Source organism: Lynx rufus, unplaced genomic scaffold (genome assembly GCF_022079265.1).
Source record: "Lynx rufus isolate CCGP_SWC_20201006 ecotype Redwood Valley unplaced genomic scaffold, mLynRuf1.p SCAF_4, whole genome shotgun sequence".
NCBI classification, from domain to species: Eukaryota; Metazoa; Chordata; class Mammalia; order Carnivora; family Felidae; genus Lynx; species Lynx rufus.
In genome coordinates this window covers 58,759,608-58,778,408 of record NW_025814856.1, presented here as the reverse complement: position 1 = coordinate 58,778,408, position 18,801 = coordinate 58,759,608, and the positions used below count along the sequence as shown (strand labels likewise).

The following is an 18,801-nucleotide window of genomic DNA, read 5'->3' as shown; positions in this document are numbered from 1 at the left end:
GTAGGAGCCAGGGGCGAATGGCGAGGAGACTCTGGCGTGTCTGCGGTAGAGTCAGTGCAGCTGTGGGGAACGGACAAGTTTTCCTGGTAGTGGGACGAGCTCAGGGAGCAGTGAGTGTTACTCAGTTTCTCTTATCATCATCCCCCGCAGACGGCCCACTCAGGGATTGTAGACGGGCCCGCAGAGTTTGAGCAGACTTCTGAATGGCTCCCAGGGCCCCAAGACGGTAACGTCATCGGGTGACTTCTGCCGCCTTCAGCAGCTTGGCGAGCCATGGCAAGCCCCATGCTGGCTCAGCTCTTCTGTGTTCTTGATGTCCCTTTAGCCCCGGTCTAAGTGCCGGAGGTGGAGGTGGGACGGTGCCGCAGGGAGCCCATGATCTCTCTGGCAGGGGCGAAGCACTGCCCACCTGTCTGCTGACACCGTCACAGGTGTAGGGTAGGAGCCGAGCCACAGGCCACCTGCTCCCAGTTAGGCAAGGCGCTGCCTCTCGAACTCCTTCACCTCATGGCACTCTGCAGACTGCTTTCTAAGCCGTTGCACACCTGATACTCAGGTCTGAAGTTCACATCAGGGCGGGGCGAGGAAGGAATGCTCTGGAAGCCTCTAGGCATGGGAGGGTCCTGCACTCATGGTCCGCTGCCTCTGCTCAGTATGTGTGTTTCCCTCAGACCCGCAGCCGGGGTTGTGGATCGGCCCCTGTTCTCTGCAAGTAGCCATAGTTCAGTTGCACGTCATGGTCAAGCAGCGTCTCTGAAGTCTTAGTATTTGCAGCACGGTGAGAAGCCGCAGGCAGTGAGCTGAATCCTGGCTCCCTTGCTCCCTCCCCCATCTCTGTCTTTTCAGCCTGCAGATTCTGATACAAGGGTGAGCTTGCCTCGCCCCACTCTTGCTTATTTCAGGTGGCATTTGTTACCCTGCACCAGAAGACAGCCTGCCTCACTCACATTTTATTCTCCATCATTACTTTTTAAAAGGTGTTCAGCTAGAAAATTGCATATTATTTCCTCTGTAAAGGTTTCTCCTTGCCGCCTTTGTGTGGCATACAGCTGTCATAACCACGGTTGATATTTTGTGTGCCTGCGCTCGCAAGTGCACGGCGCGGGAAGAGAGATAATCAGGCCATCCTCCTGGGCAGCAGCCTTCCAGTTTGGCTTTTATGAACTGGCTTTAAAAAATAAATAAATCAGATTATATCACTCTGCTGCTTAAGACTCTCCAGCGGCTCCCACTGTTCCTGGAAGACAGTGTAGACTCCTCGGCATGGCCTGCCGGGCCCCGCACTGGTGGCCTCAGCCTGGCCCTCCTGCCCCACCCACCTGTGTGTCCTGCTGTGTGTTCCCTTCTCCCTAGGCCTTGAGAGTGTCGCGTTTATTCCCGAGTAGGAGCCTTCAGGTGTGTATCCTCTCTTTTGGGAAGGAACTGCCCCAGGATCTTTGTGGGCCTCCTTTCCCGTCTTTTGGCTCTTAGCCCAGATGTCACCTCCTCACAGGGGTTTGTGCGGCCACCCGCTGTCACTTGGTCCTCGCCACACCTCCGGGCCGTCACTCTGTTCTCATAGCCCTTCATCAGCGCCCGGCATCTTGCTCACATGTTAGTGTTCATCTAGCCATCCTCCTGTTGGGTGTCTCATTTCATGACGGTATCCCTAACTCCAAGGACCATCTGGCCACATGAGCAGCTGGGACGTTCTTGCAGCTGGCTGGCCGAACGGACAGAAGGGAAATTTTCAGGGAGAGGCAAAGGCCGTAGCAGGGATTGTGCAGAGCTTCTGAGCAAGGAGGGGTTATCTGCGGGTGGGAGACATTGACTGTACTGGGCACGCGGCTGAGACCGGGGCTCCAGGCCCTGCTCCAGTGAAGCCTCTCTCACTGAGGATGGCTATGACAGGCGTGGCCACTGGAGTCAGTGGTCCTGTCCCCAGCAGAAGTTTTCATCCACACGTTTGCCCGAGGCCCCATTTTCCAGTGTTTCCTATGGAAGTCAGAATGTTTATTGTGTAAAGTTTCCGGTTTTGTAAATCCTGGTGATGGATTTGGTTACAAATCAAACCGAACTCAAACCACCTAACGGACCACACAAAATAGGATCATGCAGTCCATGGGCCACTAGCTTCACTTTCCTTTTTTCTTGACTCATTCTTCCATACATTCAGCAAATGCTTAGTGACCCTCACTGGGTTCAAAGCTTCAGATATGGAGATGAAAGTTCCCCGTCCTCAGGGGGTTCATGATCCCTGGGAGGGACCAATGTGTGCTCCCAGGCACTGCTGAATGATAAGACCGTGACAGAAGAGGGCCCCTAGGCCAGCCCACCCTTCCAGAGGAGATTGGGCAGTCGCTTGGGGCTTTCACCAGGCAGGAGATGCCCTGTGGTTCATTGTTCAGTGCACACCTGGACCTCCTCCTGCCCATCTCACCACTAAAGGGAATTGTGCACCTGAGTGGGTATGTTCAATTTCCAACCCTTATCATTCCTGTGCCCTAGGACTCTATTAGAAACTGCAGAGGTGTTATGTGACTTCTTAAGACAGTCTTGCTTAGATTATACCAGGTAGGACTTTATTACTTTGGGAGATGAGGCCCATTACTTTAAAATTTTAGCTCTCTCATGTACTGATGGGCGACCTAATTACTCTGTGCCTCATTTTCCTTGCCTTGTAAGTGGGTTTAATAATAGTTCTCCACCTTACTGGCTGTTGCGTGAATTAAAGGAGCACTGAAGTAATTATTTATTAACTGTTAATAAATGGTCGCTGCTGCTTGGGTTGACTTGTCCCTGCTTGTTTCATGAGGCTTCTCTGATCCCTCTTTTTGTTATAGCCGGGATTATGCTTTTTGTGCAACATATAGGTGTTGCTGGGGGGGACAGAAGGCTGCAGAGTGCGTGGTGACCTATTGGACCGGACGTGTCCTACATACACAGTTAACTGGCATCGAGCATTTTCCATCATCCCCTTCCCTGTGGTCTTGTTCTTTTCTTACTTGGGCTACATGGGGACAGCAGGCTTCTGTTGCCTCGGAGGCCATCTGTCCTGTGGTCCCTCGCACCTGAAGCCTCTGTTCTCTCATCCTCCGGATGTGGGCACCGTGTCCACGCTACAGATGGGGAGACGGGGGTCTCAGCTCTGCAGCCTGTGGGTGGAGATTGGGAGAGAAGCAGCATGAGCAGACACAAGCCTTCAGGATGAGACCATTTTCATGCAGCTTTTCCTGGTAATAAAAGGAAATGGGGGCTGCAGAGAGAGCCTACGATGCTTCAGCAGATGGTCTTGTAATAGAATGTTTTTTCAAAGTTTTCTGCGAGGCATCAGTGACTCTTAGGGAATGTGCACTGAGTAACGAGGAACAAAAATGTGGCTTCGAGCATGCCCTCTCCATGGCGCCCTCTCTTTCTGGCATAATAGGTGGTTTTAGAAAGCGAGGAAGGTAATCTCAGAGAAGTGGCCTCTCCCAATCTCTCCATGGGCCCTAGGGAACTGGGACTTGGTTGTGGGGTCAACACTGCGTCGGCAGCTCTGGCCCTGCCCACTGTCCTCCCGGGCTCTGGCCTGGACAGGAGCCGAGTGACAGTTGATGAAGGGATGCCTGCAGTTCCTTATTACTGCGTAAGCTACAGCCCACCTCCATGGAACAGTCTATGCTGGGTTATGGACGGGGAAGGCAAGGCTGGGTTCTTTGGGGATGGTTTTTCCTTCAGACCCCGAGCAGACACACACAGGCATTTCTGGACCTCTGCAGCAAGCTCTTCTGGCAGCCCTGTGAGGCCACCTGGGTTCAGGGAAGTCAAGCATCCCAGCCGGTGGCTCTTGGCAAATAATTGTTGGAGTTAGAATTTGAACCTGATGCCCTTAACCATCACAGCGTACCATCTTCTTCAAGATTAGCATCTGTCTCCTCCCCAGATCAACTTCCCCGTATTCATTTTATTCTTTGAGCAAATATTTACCGCGTGGCACTGGGGAGAAAGCAGTAAACACAACATAGCCCTCGACCTCTAGGAACTTCTGGTCTAGAATGGTACAGACTGGGAGCAGACAGGCAAACACGTAATTTGTCATCTTGGAATGTATCTCCGTATACACACAGGTAGATACACATCTCACGTTGGCATCTGGCGAGGCTTGGCAGTTTATGTAAGCATATTCGTGTGCTAAATACCATATTAGCCACGCGAGTGTGCATGGCTATATGTAGATGACACATACAAATACGAGAGCACTATTGCATCTATCCGAACAATATAGGTAGAAGCTCCCATTTTCAGGCCAGAGACCTTGGGGTGTGGTGGAGTCAGTCTCCTGTTGGATCCTCTTTCCCACCCCTACCTGCCTCCATCCAGGTCCTCACCACCTGATTATTGCATCGGCCTTCAAAGTGGCCTCCTGACCTCGGGGATTTTTTCCTTAATATTCTGATAACTGTATTCCAGTATAATTGGTTTTCTTTGTAATCCTATGTATTTTTAACATCATTTTATTGCTATATAATTCCTATGCCATAAAATCAGTCGTGTAAAGTATACCATTCAATGGTTTTTTTTTTTTTTTTAATTTTTTTTTCAACGTTTATTTATTTTTGGGGGGACAGAGAGAGACAGAGCATGAACGGGGGAGGGGCAGAGAGAGGGAGACACAGAATCGGAAACACGTTCCAGGCTCTGAGCCATCAGCCCAGAGCCCGACGCGGGGCTCGAACTCACGGACCGCGAGATCGTGACCTGGCTGAAGTCAGACACTTAACCGACTGCGCCACCCAGGCGCCCCACCATTCAATGGTTTTTAGTATATCCACTGAGCTGTGCAGCCATCACCACAAGCTAAGCTGAGAACGTTTTCATCACCCCTCGAGGAAACCCTGTGCCCCTCAGTAGTCAGTCCACATCCTCCCCCCCCCCCCCGCCCTTGGAAACTGCTAATCTGCTTTCTATGTCTGTAGATGTGCCTGTTGTGGACATTTCGTATCAACAGACTCCTTTAATATGCGGCCTTTTACATCTGGCTTTTCCATTTGGCCTGATGTTTTCAAGGTTCATCCATATTGTTGTGTGTATATCAGCACTTTGATCATTTTATGCCTGAATAATATTCTATTGTGTGGATATACCACATTGTAAAAATCCATTCATCGATTGATGGACATTTAGGGGCTGAGTATAGAGGGAAATGAAACATTTCTGCTAATAGAACAGAGTTTCTTGCTGGGGCGATGAGAATGTTCTGGAATTAGATAGCAGTGATGTTTGCACAACCTAGTGAATACACTAAAAACAGTGGAATTGTAGATTTCAGAAGGGTGAGTTTTATGATATGTGAACTACGTATGAATAGAAAAACCCAAAAACATTTTTAGAAAAGAAGACATCTGTGATAGTTACTGTAGATAGACATATTAAGAAGGAAGACATACGGGTCTAATGTGGGAAAATGAATACTGATACGTGGTGTACGTGAGAGGGAAGTTGACATAAAACATCCCAGAGCATCTTGGTATCGATGCAGGTGCAGAGGGATTATCACAGATCATCTCAAAGTTATATTTGTCTTTGAGATTTACCTTTTTACGTTAAAAACCTGTTATCCGTTATGGTTGTGGATAGGTGTGTTTTCTTTTCTAGTTGGATGTTTAATGTTGTTAAACATTTATTTTTTTTTAACTATTGTGTACCATATACTGCATTTAATGCTTTATGGTGTGTACCCTCATTTGACTTCACAGCAACCTCATGGAATATAGGTGGTATTAATCTCCCCATTGTACAGATTGGGAAGCTCCATTTTAGACAAATTCTGACTGGGCCAAGGTCACTAGGTAGGAAGTGATGGGTCTGGTATTCAAATCTAGTTTTGTCTACCTCCAAAGCCTGCTCTCTTAAACTGCTACTCTGTATCATCTTTTAAAATTAGAGTACATTATCATTGATTTAAAGGAAGGGTTGTGTGATTCATAATTTAGACCCATCGTGGATCTTGCAGCGTCTTTGAGATGTCACTATAACCATCATTTATCTTTCTATAGGTGTGATCTAGTGCCTTGTTACTCAAAGTAACATTACTCGGGAGCTTGTTAGAAATGTGTCATCTTGGGCTCATCTCAGACCTATAATTCACAATCTGTATTTATCAAAATCCTAGGTGATTCAAATTTGCTTTAAATGTTTGAGAAACACTGTTATAATACATGGTCTTAGAGGTATCCAGTTTGATGATCGACCAGTGATTTGACGTTATCAGAGCACACAGTTCAGGAGGGGATGATGAGGTCACCAAATGTTGTAAGGTTGGTGAACTGGGAGTTAGAAAACTTGTGTTCGTCGCCCTACATCTGGGTGGCCTGAAGCAAGTCACTTAATCTGAGTCATTTTGTTTGCACACGAAATGAGGAATTTTTTTTGTCTCAGTTTTTCTTTTTTTTTTAAGAGAAAGCACTTAAGGCCATTAACTTACCTCTCAGGTACTTTATTAGCAATGTCACACTTTTTTTTTTTTTAATGTAGAACTTTCATTCTTTTAATTTTGAAATTTCTATTGCTATTTTCACTTAGTCTGTGAGTTATATTTAAGAAGACATATTACCAAACCCATTTTTAACTGTCTTTTTTTATTATTGATTTGTAATTTAATTATATTTTCATCAGAGAAGTGGTCTGTATGCTATTGGTACATTGAAATTTGTTAATTTATTTTTGTGGGTGTGTCTGAAAAGAGTGATTGATTTTTGCAAATGTTCCAGTCAACTCTAAAAACAATGTAAATATTTATTAGGTCAGCCTTGTTAATTTTATTATTCAAATCTTCTAAATCCTTATTAACTTTTTCTTTGCAACCTTAGGGGAAAAGGATTCAGTATTTCACCAAAAGCATTATCGTCTGTAGGTTTTCTGTACATCCTTTCGAGTTAAGGGAATTTCATTCTATTCCTGGTTTACTGGAAGTTTTTCATAAATGGCTATTTATTTTGTCAAATATTTTTCCTGAATCTATTTGATATGATCCCATGATCTTCTTCCTTTTATTTGTTAATGTGGTGAGTAGGTTGATTGATTTTTATATGTTAAAGCAACCTTGAACTCCTGGCATACATCCCAGATGATCATGGGATGTTATTTTTATTTTTTATTTTATTTTATTTTTTTTTACATATTGATGGAATTGACTTGCTAGTTTTTTTTGGTTAAGGATTTTTACATCTCTTAAGTAATGTTGGTGTGTAAATTTCTTTTCTTGTAATGCCCTTGTTTGGTTTGCTTTGATAATTATAATAGTCTCATAAAATGAGTTGAACAGTGTTCTCCCCTATTCTATTTGCTGAAAGAGTCTGCTTAGAAATGGTATGAGTTCTTCCTTAAATATTTGACAGAATTAATTAGTGAAGTCATCTGGGCAGCAGAATTCTTTGAGGTAAGGTTTTTTTTTTTTTTTTAATTTGCTTTGTTTTATAAATCGAGGAAAATTATGCATTTTAAACTTATCATAGGTATACACTTTGTATATTTCTTTTTCTCTTAATTTTTTCTTAACATTTATTTATTTTTGAGAGAGAGAGAGAGAGAGACAGAGTGCAAGCAGGGGAGAGACACACAGAGAGGGAGGCACAGAATCCGATGCAGGCTCCAGGCTCTGAGCTGTCAGCACAGAGCCTGACACGGGGCTCGAACTTACGAACTGTGAGATTGTGACCTGAGCCGAAGTTGGACGTTTAACTGACGGAGCCACCCAGGCATCCCTACACTTTGTATATTTCTGTTAAATCATTCATTACATTGTATTGGTTCTTCTGGTAGTTCCACTTTTGGATCTGTAGGTTTATACTTTTTAACACCTCTAGAAATTTTTCATTCATTGTTCTTCAAATATTCGGGTATTTTCCTACTACCTTCTTCCCTTCTCCCTTCCCCAGGAGTCTTAATTACAATATATGTTACCAGTTGATACTGAAATTGTTCCATAGGTCACTGAGTTAGCATTCACTTTTTCAGCCTTTCCTTTCAAGTGTTTTACATTTCAGCTTTCAAAATTCTCTTTGGTTCTTTTTATTAGTTTCCCCTTATCTCCTTGTGTTCATATTTTCCTTTAAATCCTTGAAAGTATTTATCATAGCTATTTTGAAGCCCTTATATGCCAATCCCATCATTTCTGTCATTTCCAAGTCTCTTCTTGAGTAATATGTTTTGTTTCTAAGCATTCGAGGGTTTTCTAGACATCTTGCTGTTCTTAATTTCTGATTTAATAATTTTGTGGTTATAATGGATACTTTGATTTCATCTGTTTAAATTTCTTGTAGTCCAGGATAAGGTCTGTGTTCATATCTGTTTCATGTTCACTTAGGAATAATGTGTATCTGCAGTTGTTACATGGAATATTCTATAAATGTCAATTAGGTCATGTTGGGTGATAATATTGTTCTTATCTTTCATATCTTTGTTGTTTTTTTTGTCTAGTTTTATCAATATTTTGAGAGAGGGATGTTAAAGTCTTCAACTGTGTAGATTTGCTTATATTCTTTAAAGTTTTTTATGTATTTGAGAGTTTTGTTATTAGGTGTGTACACATTTATAATTGTTATTTCTTCTTGAATAATTGTCTCCTTTATGATTATGAACTGCTCCTCTATATTATAATATAGTTACAACAGCTTAGTGTTTGTACTTAGTGTTTGTGTAGTATATCTTTTCCCTATATTTTTTTAACCTGTTTGTGTTTTTATGTTTAACATGTATTTTTTTTTAAATCAATAACATATAGTTAGAGTTTTGCCTTTCACTGGCGAGTATGATAGGCAGAACAGTGGTTCCCCAAAGATGTTCATTTCTTAATCTCCGGAACCTGTGAATATGTTCCTTCACATGGTAAAAGGGACTTTGCAGATGTGACTAAGTTAAGGATATATGATGGGGTATTATCCTGCATTATCCAAGTGGATCCAGTGTAATCTCAAGGGTCTTGATCAAGGAAAGAGGGAAGTAGGATAGAAAGTTAGAGAAGGAGGTGTGATGGTGGTAGCAGAGGTCAGGGTGATGTGGGGTCATGAGCCAAGAAATGCAGGTAGCCTCTAGAAGCTGGAAAAGACAAGTGGATAGATTCTTTTCTAGAGCATCCAGAAAGATATAGCCCTGCCAACACCATGATCTTAGCCAAGTAAGACTCATTTGATATTTCTGATCTCTAGAAATGTAAGAGAATAGATTTGTATTAAGCCACTAAATTTTTGTTAATTTCTTATACCAGCAAAAAGAAATTAATGTAGGGGCTTAAATCTGTTTAACATGATTATTGGTATAATTGGATTTAAATGTACCATCTTGACACTCAATTTCTGTTTGTTCTATCTGTTCTTTGTTCCTCTGTTGCTACTTTTTTTTTTTTTTTTTAAAGTAGGCTCTACGCCCAGTGTGGTGCCCAGTGCGGGGCTTGAACTCACGACCCTGAGATCAAGACCTGAGCTGAGATCAAGAGTTGAACGCTTAACCAACTGAGCCACCCAGGCACCCCTCTGTTGCTACTTTCTTGTTGGTTTTTTTGAGGGAGAGGGTGGAGATGAATCAGTATATTTTAAGAATTCCATTTTATCCTCGCAATTGAGTTTTTGTGACCTTTTTTTTGTTCCTTTTTTAGAGGTCGCTCTAGAAATTATTTGTTTTTTTTAAACTTACGACAGTCTATGTTCAAAAAATATTCCATTACTTAAGGAATTATTTATGAACTTTATAAAAGCATCCTACTTGGGGTTTTTCTGAGCTTCTCAGATCTGTTATTTGTTGTCTTTAATTAATTTTGGAAAGTTCTTGGCTTTTCTGTCTTCATTCTTTTGCACCGATTTTTTTCTTCTCTTTCTAGGACTCCAATTACATGTATGGTATATCATTTGATATTGTCCTATAGATCTCGCATCCTCTGTTCAGTTTTATTTCTTCCGTGCTTTGTCTCTTTTGGTTTGGTTAATTTCTAATGACTTGTTTCTAAGCTCTGTCCAGTCTTCTAACAAACCTGTGATTTGATGCCATACTATGCTAGAAATTCATTTTTAGCGTTTCCATTTGGTTCCATTTTTACAGTATTGGGTAGTGTCAGTGAACATGGTGGATTAAGGGCCTCTGATGAAAATTCTCCCTTCCATAAAAGCAATGAAATGCTCTATTTTTAACCCCCCGAACTTTGAAAATTAACCAAAGACTTGCAGCAATCCGGGAGCATTTGTTCAAGAAAAATGGTGAATCTCAGTAAGGACAGTGAGTTTTATGGCATTTTAAATCGTCTCATTCCCATCCTCCTTTCCCCCAACTAAGCAGTAAGTTTGAAAACCAACAGCCACAGTCATGGTAAAAGCTAGCAGCCTGGCAACCACTGGACAGGGCAGAGAAGGATCGGAGTTCTTTAAAGTCCCAAGCCTAGAAAGTTGTCATTATTTTTCCTGTCTGGAGGTTCCTGGAAGACCCCACCTGCAAGGCTGTCTTCACTTGATCTGACTCAGACGTTGCTCAGTGGAAACAGCCTTTTCCTGGAAGGCATTTTTCAAAAACAATCAGAGGCAATTGTTGAACAGTATGGCTGCTCCAAGAGGTGAATAACAGTTTGGGAAAACAATAGGGTGATAAAAAAGCTTAATAAAAGAAAAACTACCCACAGCTAGGATCATACTCAGCGGTGAAAATCTGACGACTTTTCCCTTAAGATGAGGAACAAGACAAGTGCTAGCTGTAGTAGTCAGACAAAAAAATAAATAAATAAATAAATAAAAAGACATAAAAGGCATCCAAATTGGTAAGGAAGAAGTAAAATTTTTACTATTTGTAGATGACATGATACTCTACATAGAAAACCCTAGGGGTGCCTGGTTGGCTCATCCACAGAGCATGTCACTCTTGATCTCTGGGTTGTAAGTTCAAGCCCCACATTGGGTGTAGAGATTCCTTAAGAAAACAAAACAAAACAAAAACCCTAAAGACTCCACCAAAAAACTACTAGAACTGATAGATGAATTCAGTAAGGTCATAGGATACAAAATCAATATACAGAAATCTGTTGCATGTCTATAAACTAATAATGAAGTAGCAGAAAGAGAAATTAAGAAAACAGTCCTGTTTGCAATTACACCAAAAATAATAAAATACCTAGGAATAAGCTTAACCAAAGAGGTAAAAAATCTGAACTCTGAACACCTAAAACATTTATGAAAGAAATTGAAGATGACACAAGGAAATGGAAAGATATTTCATGATCATGGGTTGGGAGAAGAGACATTGTTAAAGTGTCCATACTACCCAGTGCAATCTACACATTTAATGTAATCCCCATCAAAATACCACCGGTATTTTTTTTTTAAAAACTAGATAACAAGATGTTCAAAGAAGGCTTAGAAAAGCTTCAGCATATTCCTGGGAATCTAGAAGGCCAGATGAATGTGTAGGGGAGATCTCAGGAGATCTCAAAAAGATTCACACCTGGACACATCATAGACTGTTGAACACCAGAGTCAAAGAGAGAATCTTAAAAGTAGCAGGATAGAATCAATTTGTCACATGCAAGGAATCCTCAATAATATTAATAGCTTATTTATTATCATAAATAATGGAGGCCAGATAGTGCCCATATCCTTGTGGAAATTCTCCCTTTCTTCACATATGGTAGGTATCTACCCTTCTCTGCTAGATTCTTTAACATATTGATCATAGTTATTTTGAAGTTCCTCTGTGTTACTTGTAACATGTGAACCATTGTTGCATCTGATTGCATTGGGTATTTTCTCTTTATGGTAGATCATTATTTTCGTGTGTGTATGTGTGTGTGTGTGTGTGTGTGTGTGTGTACTGTGTTTACACTTTTGACTGAATGCTCAACCTTTTGTGTAAATAAAACAGTAGACACTGTGGTATATATGCCAGTGAAGGGTTTTCTTCTGTTCTATAAGATCATTAGTATGGGGGCTTGAGTGTCTCGTAATGGCATATAGTTAGATTTTCTTCTTTTCTTTTATCCAAAGTAAGAATTTTTTTAAGGGTGAGATTAACCAGGTTATGTTTTGTATTAGTCGTCTATTCCTAAATAAGAAATTACAAACTTCAGTGGTTGAAAATAAGAAATATTTACTGTCTCACAGAGTCTGTGGATCTGGGTCCTGGACACAGCTTAGCTGGGTGCCTCCATCTCAGGGCTGCAGTTTCATCAGAGGGCTCAGCTCAGGGCAGCCCTGGTTCCATGCTCCCTCGTACAACTGTTAGCAGGATTTAGTTCCTCGCTGGCTGATGGCTGGAGGCCTCCCTCAGTTCCTTACTGTGTGGGTGTCTCCATAGGGCAGCTTACAATATGGAAACTTGCTTCTTCAGTGTGAGCGAGGGGGAGTGGGGGAGCAAGACAGAAATCACTAGCTTTTGGCAGCCGGAAAGTGACATCCTACCACTTTTGCCATATTCTGTCCATTTGAAAAGTTTGTCATTAGGTGCAGCCCACACTCAAGGAGAGGGCATCACACAAAGACGAGTATCAGGACATGGGATCCTTGGGGACCATCTAAGAAGTGGTCGAGCGCATATTTTTTTGTGAAAACTGACATACTTATTTCTAGAATTTAATTTGGGATTTTCAGTTTACATCCTCTTCTCCTCCCCGTGTTTTCCTTCAGCCCCCCATTTTCTCCTTATGGCCACATCTTGCTCCCTTTCTCCCACCCTCCCTTGCCTCTGCTCTAGCATCCGTCTTCTTCCTCTCCATTCCCTCCCTTCTCTTCCTCCTTCATCTCTTCTTTCTCTGCCATCCCTTTTGGGCTCTTCTTCTGAAATGGTTCTTAGACATACATTGGAGTCTCTCAGTCTGTCTTCCAAGTTTTTCAGCTCCTCTTTCATACAGTTTATCTTTGTCTTCTGTTGCAATGTTCTGGATCCCATTACTGTACTACATTCCAGTTTGCTTATTTCCACCTTACTGCCCTCAGCTTATCCATCATTTTTACTTTGAAGGAATTTAAGTTTATAATATTTACCTGTTTGGGGGTTTTCCTGTTCCAGGTTCATAATTTCTTCTTTTTCAATTAGAAGTTCATTTATCTTTAAAAAAATGTTTTTTAATGTTTATTTTGGGGGGGGGGCGGGCAGAGAGAGGAGACAGAGAATCCAAAGCAAGCTCCAGGCTCTGAGCTGTCAGCAGCTTGACATGGAGCTCGAACTCATGAGGCGTGAGATCATGACTTGAGCCAAAGTCGGCTGCTTAACCGACTGAGCCACCCAGGTGCCCCAAGAAGTTCATTTATCTTTTGAGTACCTTAAACATGCACTTTTAAAATCCTTTATCATTTGAAAATTGGAACACTGTCTGAATATTTGGTGATGTTAAGGAATTAATTTGGAGGGTATGCAATGGTACTATGGTTTAGTTTAGGAAAAGAAAAGTCCTTATTTTTTAAAGAAGTATTTGAAGTATGTACAGATGAAATGATCTGCTGTAAGAAATTTGGGGATAGTGAGAGGGTGGGGATTATAGGTAAAACAAGATTTCCTTAAGTTTATAAATTTTGAAGCTTAGTGATGGCTGTCTGGGGTTTTATTAAATTATTCTGTCTCATGTTTAAATTTTTGCATAATAAAAAGTTGTAAAAAATCCTTGGTCATAATGTCCCATAGAATTTATTTCATCTGGAGTGGATTCATGTTCCAATTGCTGATTTTATTGGTAGCCTTGCTAAGTGTCACAGTGCTTCATGTATTTGGGATTTGGTTTGCAGACTCATTAAGAAAAAAAATTTTGTTTAATGTTTATTTTGAGAGAGAGAGAACGTGCGTGCACACACAAGAGGGGGAGGGGCACAGAGAGAGGGAGACACAGAATCCAAAGCGGGCTCCGGGCTCTAGGCTCTGAGCTGTCAGCACAGAGCTGGATGCAGGGCTTGAACTCACCAACTGTGAGACCATGACCTGAGCCCTAGTCGGACGCTTAACTGACTGAGCCACCCAGGCGCCCCTGCAGGCTCATTTTGAGTAGAAAGTTTGATTTTTGTCTTGTTTCACTCTACTTTGTTTTTGCTCTCATTTTCGTTTCTCCCCGCCTAGTACGTTTCTAGCGGTCTGCAGCTGCGCCCAGATGCAGGGACAGGTGATTGTGGCCCTCCTGAGGCCCATCTCCGTGGTGGCATTAGTGGTGCTGCGGAGCTGGGACCTGAGCTGGGGGTGGTGGCGGGGGTGGGGGTGGGGTTGAGTCATTTGTGGCCAAGGGTTGAGTGGATTGGAGCTATGGCCTGTGGGCTGAACTGCAGCCCTACACGGGGTCTTCAGGAATTTTTTGCATCAGCTCCTTGTTCTGAGAGAGCCCTGGGTTGCGGGTGGCAAGGCTGGCACCAGTGCCCCACTCTGTGGAGCAGGCTTTGTTCTGGCTGCCTCTGCCAACTCCAGACCCAGAGCCCAGCAAGCCTGTGGCTCTGGCCTTACCCACTGCTTTGCATTCCTGTTCTGTTAGATGTTTTAATCTTGTTTTTGAACCTGGCCATGTCTTTTTGGTGTCCTGTTCTCATATTTTGTCTGTTCTTGCTATGTGTTTAGAGCAGGGAAGATGCATCAAAGTGTGAACTTACTGTACTCTCTTGACTGGAGGAAGTCCTTGACTAAATCACTGAAGATTCTTTTCAATTCCCCATTCAAAGACTGTAATCCACCAAGTAGATCTTCATAATGGTGATATTTTGCCTTTGTATTGGAGACAGCATACTTTACTCAGTATTTTTTCCTAGAAGACTGGCTTGGAAATCTCCTTAGAGAAAATAACAACCTGCTACCCCACAAGTTATTCTGCCTGTGGCCTCCCCAGCACATATCCCTCTCCAAAATTATCTGATTTCTCTGCACACACATTTGTCTCTCCCACTGGGATCTAAGCTCCATGAGAACAGAAACTCTTTCTCATTTCCCTTTTGTATCCACAACCCCTTTGCGATAGTGTCTGTCACGTGGTAGGCACTCAATAATGTTCTGATAAATTACTGAATCAGTCACTGAAACCTGCCTGTGCCTCCTTAATTCCACGGTCATGCTGCGAGGTGCCTGCCGCATGGCCTCTCGTGAGTGCTGGGAGGCGCATGTTGGACTGTAGCAGCTATGTAGAGTGACCAGTGTTGTCTCATGCCCGCCTTCATTCATCAAAGCCAAGTGGGTCCCTGCTCCGGGCCAGGCACTGACAGCCAGACGTTCGTACCGCATGCATTTTCCGCAGCCCTTTTCACATGTCACCTCCTCCTGTCCGTTGTCATTATAAATCTCAGGATGGGGTGGAGGAAGTGAGCTAGCCACCTTGCTGGCTCACGGTGCTGGAGGCCAAGGCTTTGGGGATAGGCCGAGAGCGGGAAGGCCCTTCCTGTCACAGAGCTTCCGTTCCAGTGGGTATGACAGACTCCTTGTTCTCTGAGCAGTTAATCACTTCCTTACTTGGCATCGGCTTCGTGGTGTTGCAGATTGACATGGCTATAAAAGGAGACCCCTGTGTCCTCAATATCTCTTCTTGTGTGTGAACTGTCTCTCTGTGGCCTGAGGAAGCCTCGATGGTTGGGGAGCTTTGCCTGGAGCCTTATCCCATTTCTGACATAGATACCCATGCCAGCACAGGCCCGGGAGCCATGAGCTGAGTGTTCCTGGAGCCTCTGCCCAGAGGAGGCATCCTGATGTGTAGGCTGGAGGGAGGGTGGACAGATGCCCGGAAGGCCTCCTCATGTACCGTCCCGCTGGCCTTCAGGGAATGGCAGAAGAAGAGCCTCATGGCAGTTTCGCTTTCTGGTGTCATCTTCCCGGTTGGCTGGGACCGTCGGCCAGAAAACGGCAAGTCCAGAGCCCCAGGAGACATCCCTGTCCTGGCTGCTTCGTTGTGTCACGCCGGCTTCTCTGATTGTCCCAGGGATGGCTGAGGGTGAGGGCCCAGGTGGCTGCGGAGGGCCCAGCACAGATTCACCACACTCCCATTCCTGGGACCCTGCCTCAGCGTCGTGCTTTGAAAAATCCTGCGAGAAATCCCCCAGCATTCAGTTTCACTGTTTGTATTTAGCTTTTCTGAAGTGTTGGCATTCCACAGGCATTCCAGAAGCCTTCTTGGCATTTTTAGATATTCTGAAGCAGCCTCAGGAGCCAAGTCTCCCCTCTGTTCTCCATTCTACAGGTAAGGAGGACATACCCAAGAAAAGGAGAGCAAATTGCTCCAGCTCGCAGGCCACTCAGTGGTGGAGCCCGCATTAGAGTGCGACTCCCAGGTTGTCAGCGTGTCGCCAAGCCCAGCCAGCCCACGTTCCCCGGGTGCAGCCAAGTCCTTCAAACCCAGGTCCTTCCTCAGCTGCTGTTGCTGTCCTATGGTCAGCTCCTCGTTGCTGATCCCCTGCTGGGCTTTAGCACATTTTCATGTCTGGGCGTAGCATTGCCGAGGGAATGGGCTTTCAGAAACATCAGTTCTTGTCCTGGGTGGTATTTTTGCCCAGTTCAGACCCATGTGCTGACACCACAGTGTGGTCTGAAGGAGGCAGCTCAGGACCTGGAGTCACCGCTGACAGAGGTTCATGGTTTCCCTCTGTCATTGGCTAGCTTTATGCTCTTGGGGTCATGGTAATTAAGTGATACAGGAGCCTGAAATGGTGCTGGAGTGCACTGGACCCTTACACAGAGCACATAGCGATCAGATGGCATTACTTGTCTGCACGAGTGGTGAGCTGGCCCTCTGGGGTGCTCAGACCCCGGGTAGGGGCAGGCCTTGGGGCCTTGTCCCACAGAGGTCCTGAGAGGCTGCAGGGCCATGGATGTCCCAGGCAGGAGAAGACTCCCGTGATGCAGGTGTCCCTTGATGGAGGCCTGTTGTGGCCCTGCCCATTTTCTTTAACCTCCCACACAGTCCTGTGGGGCAGGCACTTCTGGTGCGGGCTTATGTCTTATACCTGAGGAAGCTGGAGCTTGATCACCCAGATAGTTAAGAGTGAGGCAGGTTCACCCCCAGGTCTCCTGGCTCCAGGTTGCTGGTCCTGGCCAGCCAAGCCCCTCAGCCTCGCTGTCACCTTCAGGGAGGGTCCTCGGCCATATGTGCCAGCAATTCTGTTGGTTCTGCATCCGGTGGGTGCGGGAGCAGCCGTCCTCTCCAGCTCTAGGGTTCTGGGGTTCTGATACTGCTCACCTTTCAGATCCCTGACCCCTGAAGGAGGGAGCTGGCCTTGCCAGAAGAAGGGCATTCTGGCACCCTGCCTCTGAGAGCTCACGTGTGAGTTGGTGGCCTGGTCCGGTGCTGGGCGTGAGAACTCCGTGGCCGGGGAACAGCTCCGGCCCTTCCAGGCTGTGTGGCCTTGAGGCAGTGCAGCTCTGTGGTCAGGCCCTGTACATGCTGGGGCTCAAGCCCCAGTTCCTCCCTCATAGCTGTGGGCGGGGGCGGTCACTTAGCCCCTCCATTTATTCACCTACAGGGGCTTCCTAGCAACCCTGCCTACCGTTTAGAGGTGCTGTGAGGGTCCAGTGAGAAGGTCTGGGGGAAGCACTTGGACTAGTACCTGGCGCATAGTAGGCACTCGGTAAATGTTAGTGCTTGTCCTCTGAAATGGCTCTAGCAGCGTGCCACACTGAAGTCCTGAGGTGGAAACTCAACACAGGGTATGTAAGCAGTCCAGCATAGCACAGGTTTTCAACGCCCCATCGCTGCTGCTTGCACGGTCAGTGTCTCTGAACAGAACCCCCTTGGTGTCTCCCCCAGCTCAGCCCAGCTGCCGTCGCCTAACGTGGGCTTTGTTCTCTTCCCGCCAGGCCAGGGAGCTGGAGAGCCGGGAGGCAGAGCTGAGCCGTCGTGACACCTTCTATAAGGAGCAGCTGGGACGCCTCGAGAGGAAGGTAAGGCTCACGGCGGCTGCCTTTGGGCGCCAGGCCCTGAAAGCCCCAGGGTCCAGTCGCCCCAGTGGCCGGTGCCCCTGCGGACACGCCCTCCCTCACCCTCAGCCTTTCCCCAAGTTGTAGTCACAGAGATCACAGTGTTTAAGTGGCCTGTGTTTTGTGAATGCGGCTGGCCATGCTGTCGTTCAGCCTCAGGAAAGACTCATTTTCACCACAGGGCGGTGCTGAGCCCTAGCCTACCTTAGTTAAGCTGCACTGGATAAAAATAATAATAACGTGAAGTCGTGCTGTACAAATATATTAAAGTTGTATTATTGATCTTCTCCCGGGAGTCGGGGAGATCAAAGGGCACCATGGCTACTCGCTCCCCACTTTCCTAGGGATAAGCCTTTGAAATGAAGGAGATTCAGAGACATCCTCATTCTTTTTTTGTTGTTGATAAAGCCTACAACGACTCTTGAAAATTCATTTGGTAACTTGTTTACTTTTGTGGGGGAGTGCTTAATTTGTTGATCATGACAGATTTTTCAAATGGCTTAAATCATGGATGGGAGACGGTTGGGAGGTTTTTAAAAAAAAATGTTCTTCCTCCTGCCTGAGACGGCATGCCAGGCAATCCGAGCCATCAGCTTATTGCAGGCAAATCTTCGAGAATCGTTTGTCACGGTTTGGAGCTTTGAAATTGACAGTTTGCTTGAGGGGCTTGATTTCCGTGGGCTTTTCTCCTGTGGCATGGCACTCTGAAGGCTGGTAGAAATGTGGGTTTCTGGATTTCCAGGCAGCGGGGACAGGAGGGACGCTCCTCCTTGCTCCAGGGACGCCCCTGTCTGCCTCCTGCAGGGTGTTTAGGGGATGGCACCAATTGTGATGTGAACACCGACGGTGGTGGCGTGGTCCTGGAGGCCAGCAGGGCACCTCCAGCCGCTTATAGAAGTGGCCCCTTAACCAGCAGAGGTGTCCCCAGAACAGCCTCCTGCCCAG

The 18,801-nt window shown here is 45.2% G+C and overlaps 1 protein-coding gene across 2 annotated transcripts in view; it reads left to right on the top strand.

Moving 5' to 3' along the window:
- The window catches only part of CHCHD6 (coiled-coil-helix-coiled-coil-helix domain containing 6), a 251,133-nt gene that overhangs the window by 117,613 nt on the left and 114,719 nt on the right, over positions 1-18,801 (top strand). For both annotated transcript variants that reach the window (XM_047097231.1, XM_047097230.1), the window contains exon 5: positions 17,737-17,820. In XM_047097231.1, coding sequence (XP_046953187.1) covers positions 17,737-17,820 — 84 coding nt within the window. The remainder of the gene's footprint in view (positions 1-17,736; positions 17,821-18,801) is intronic.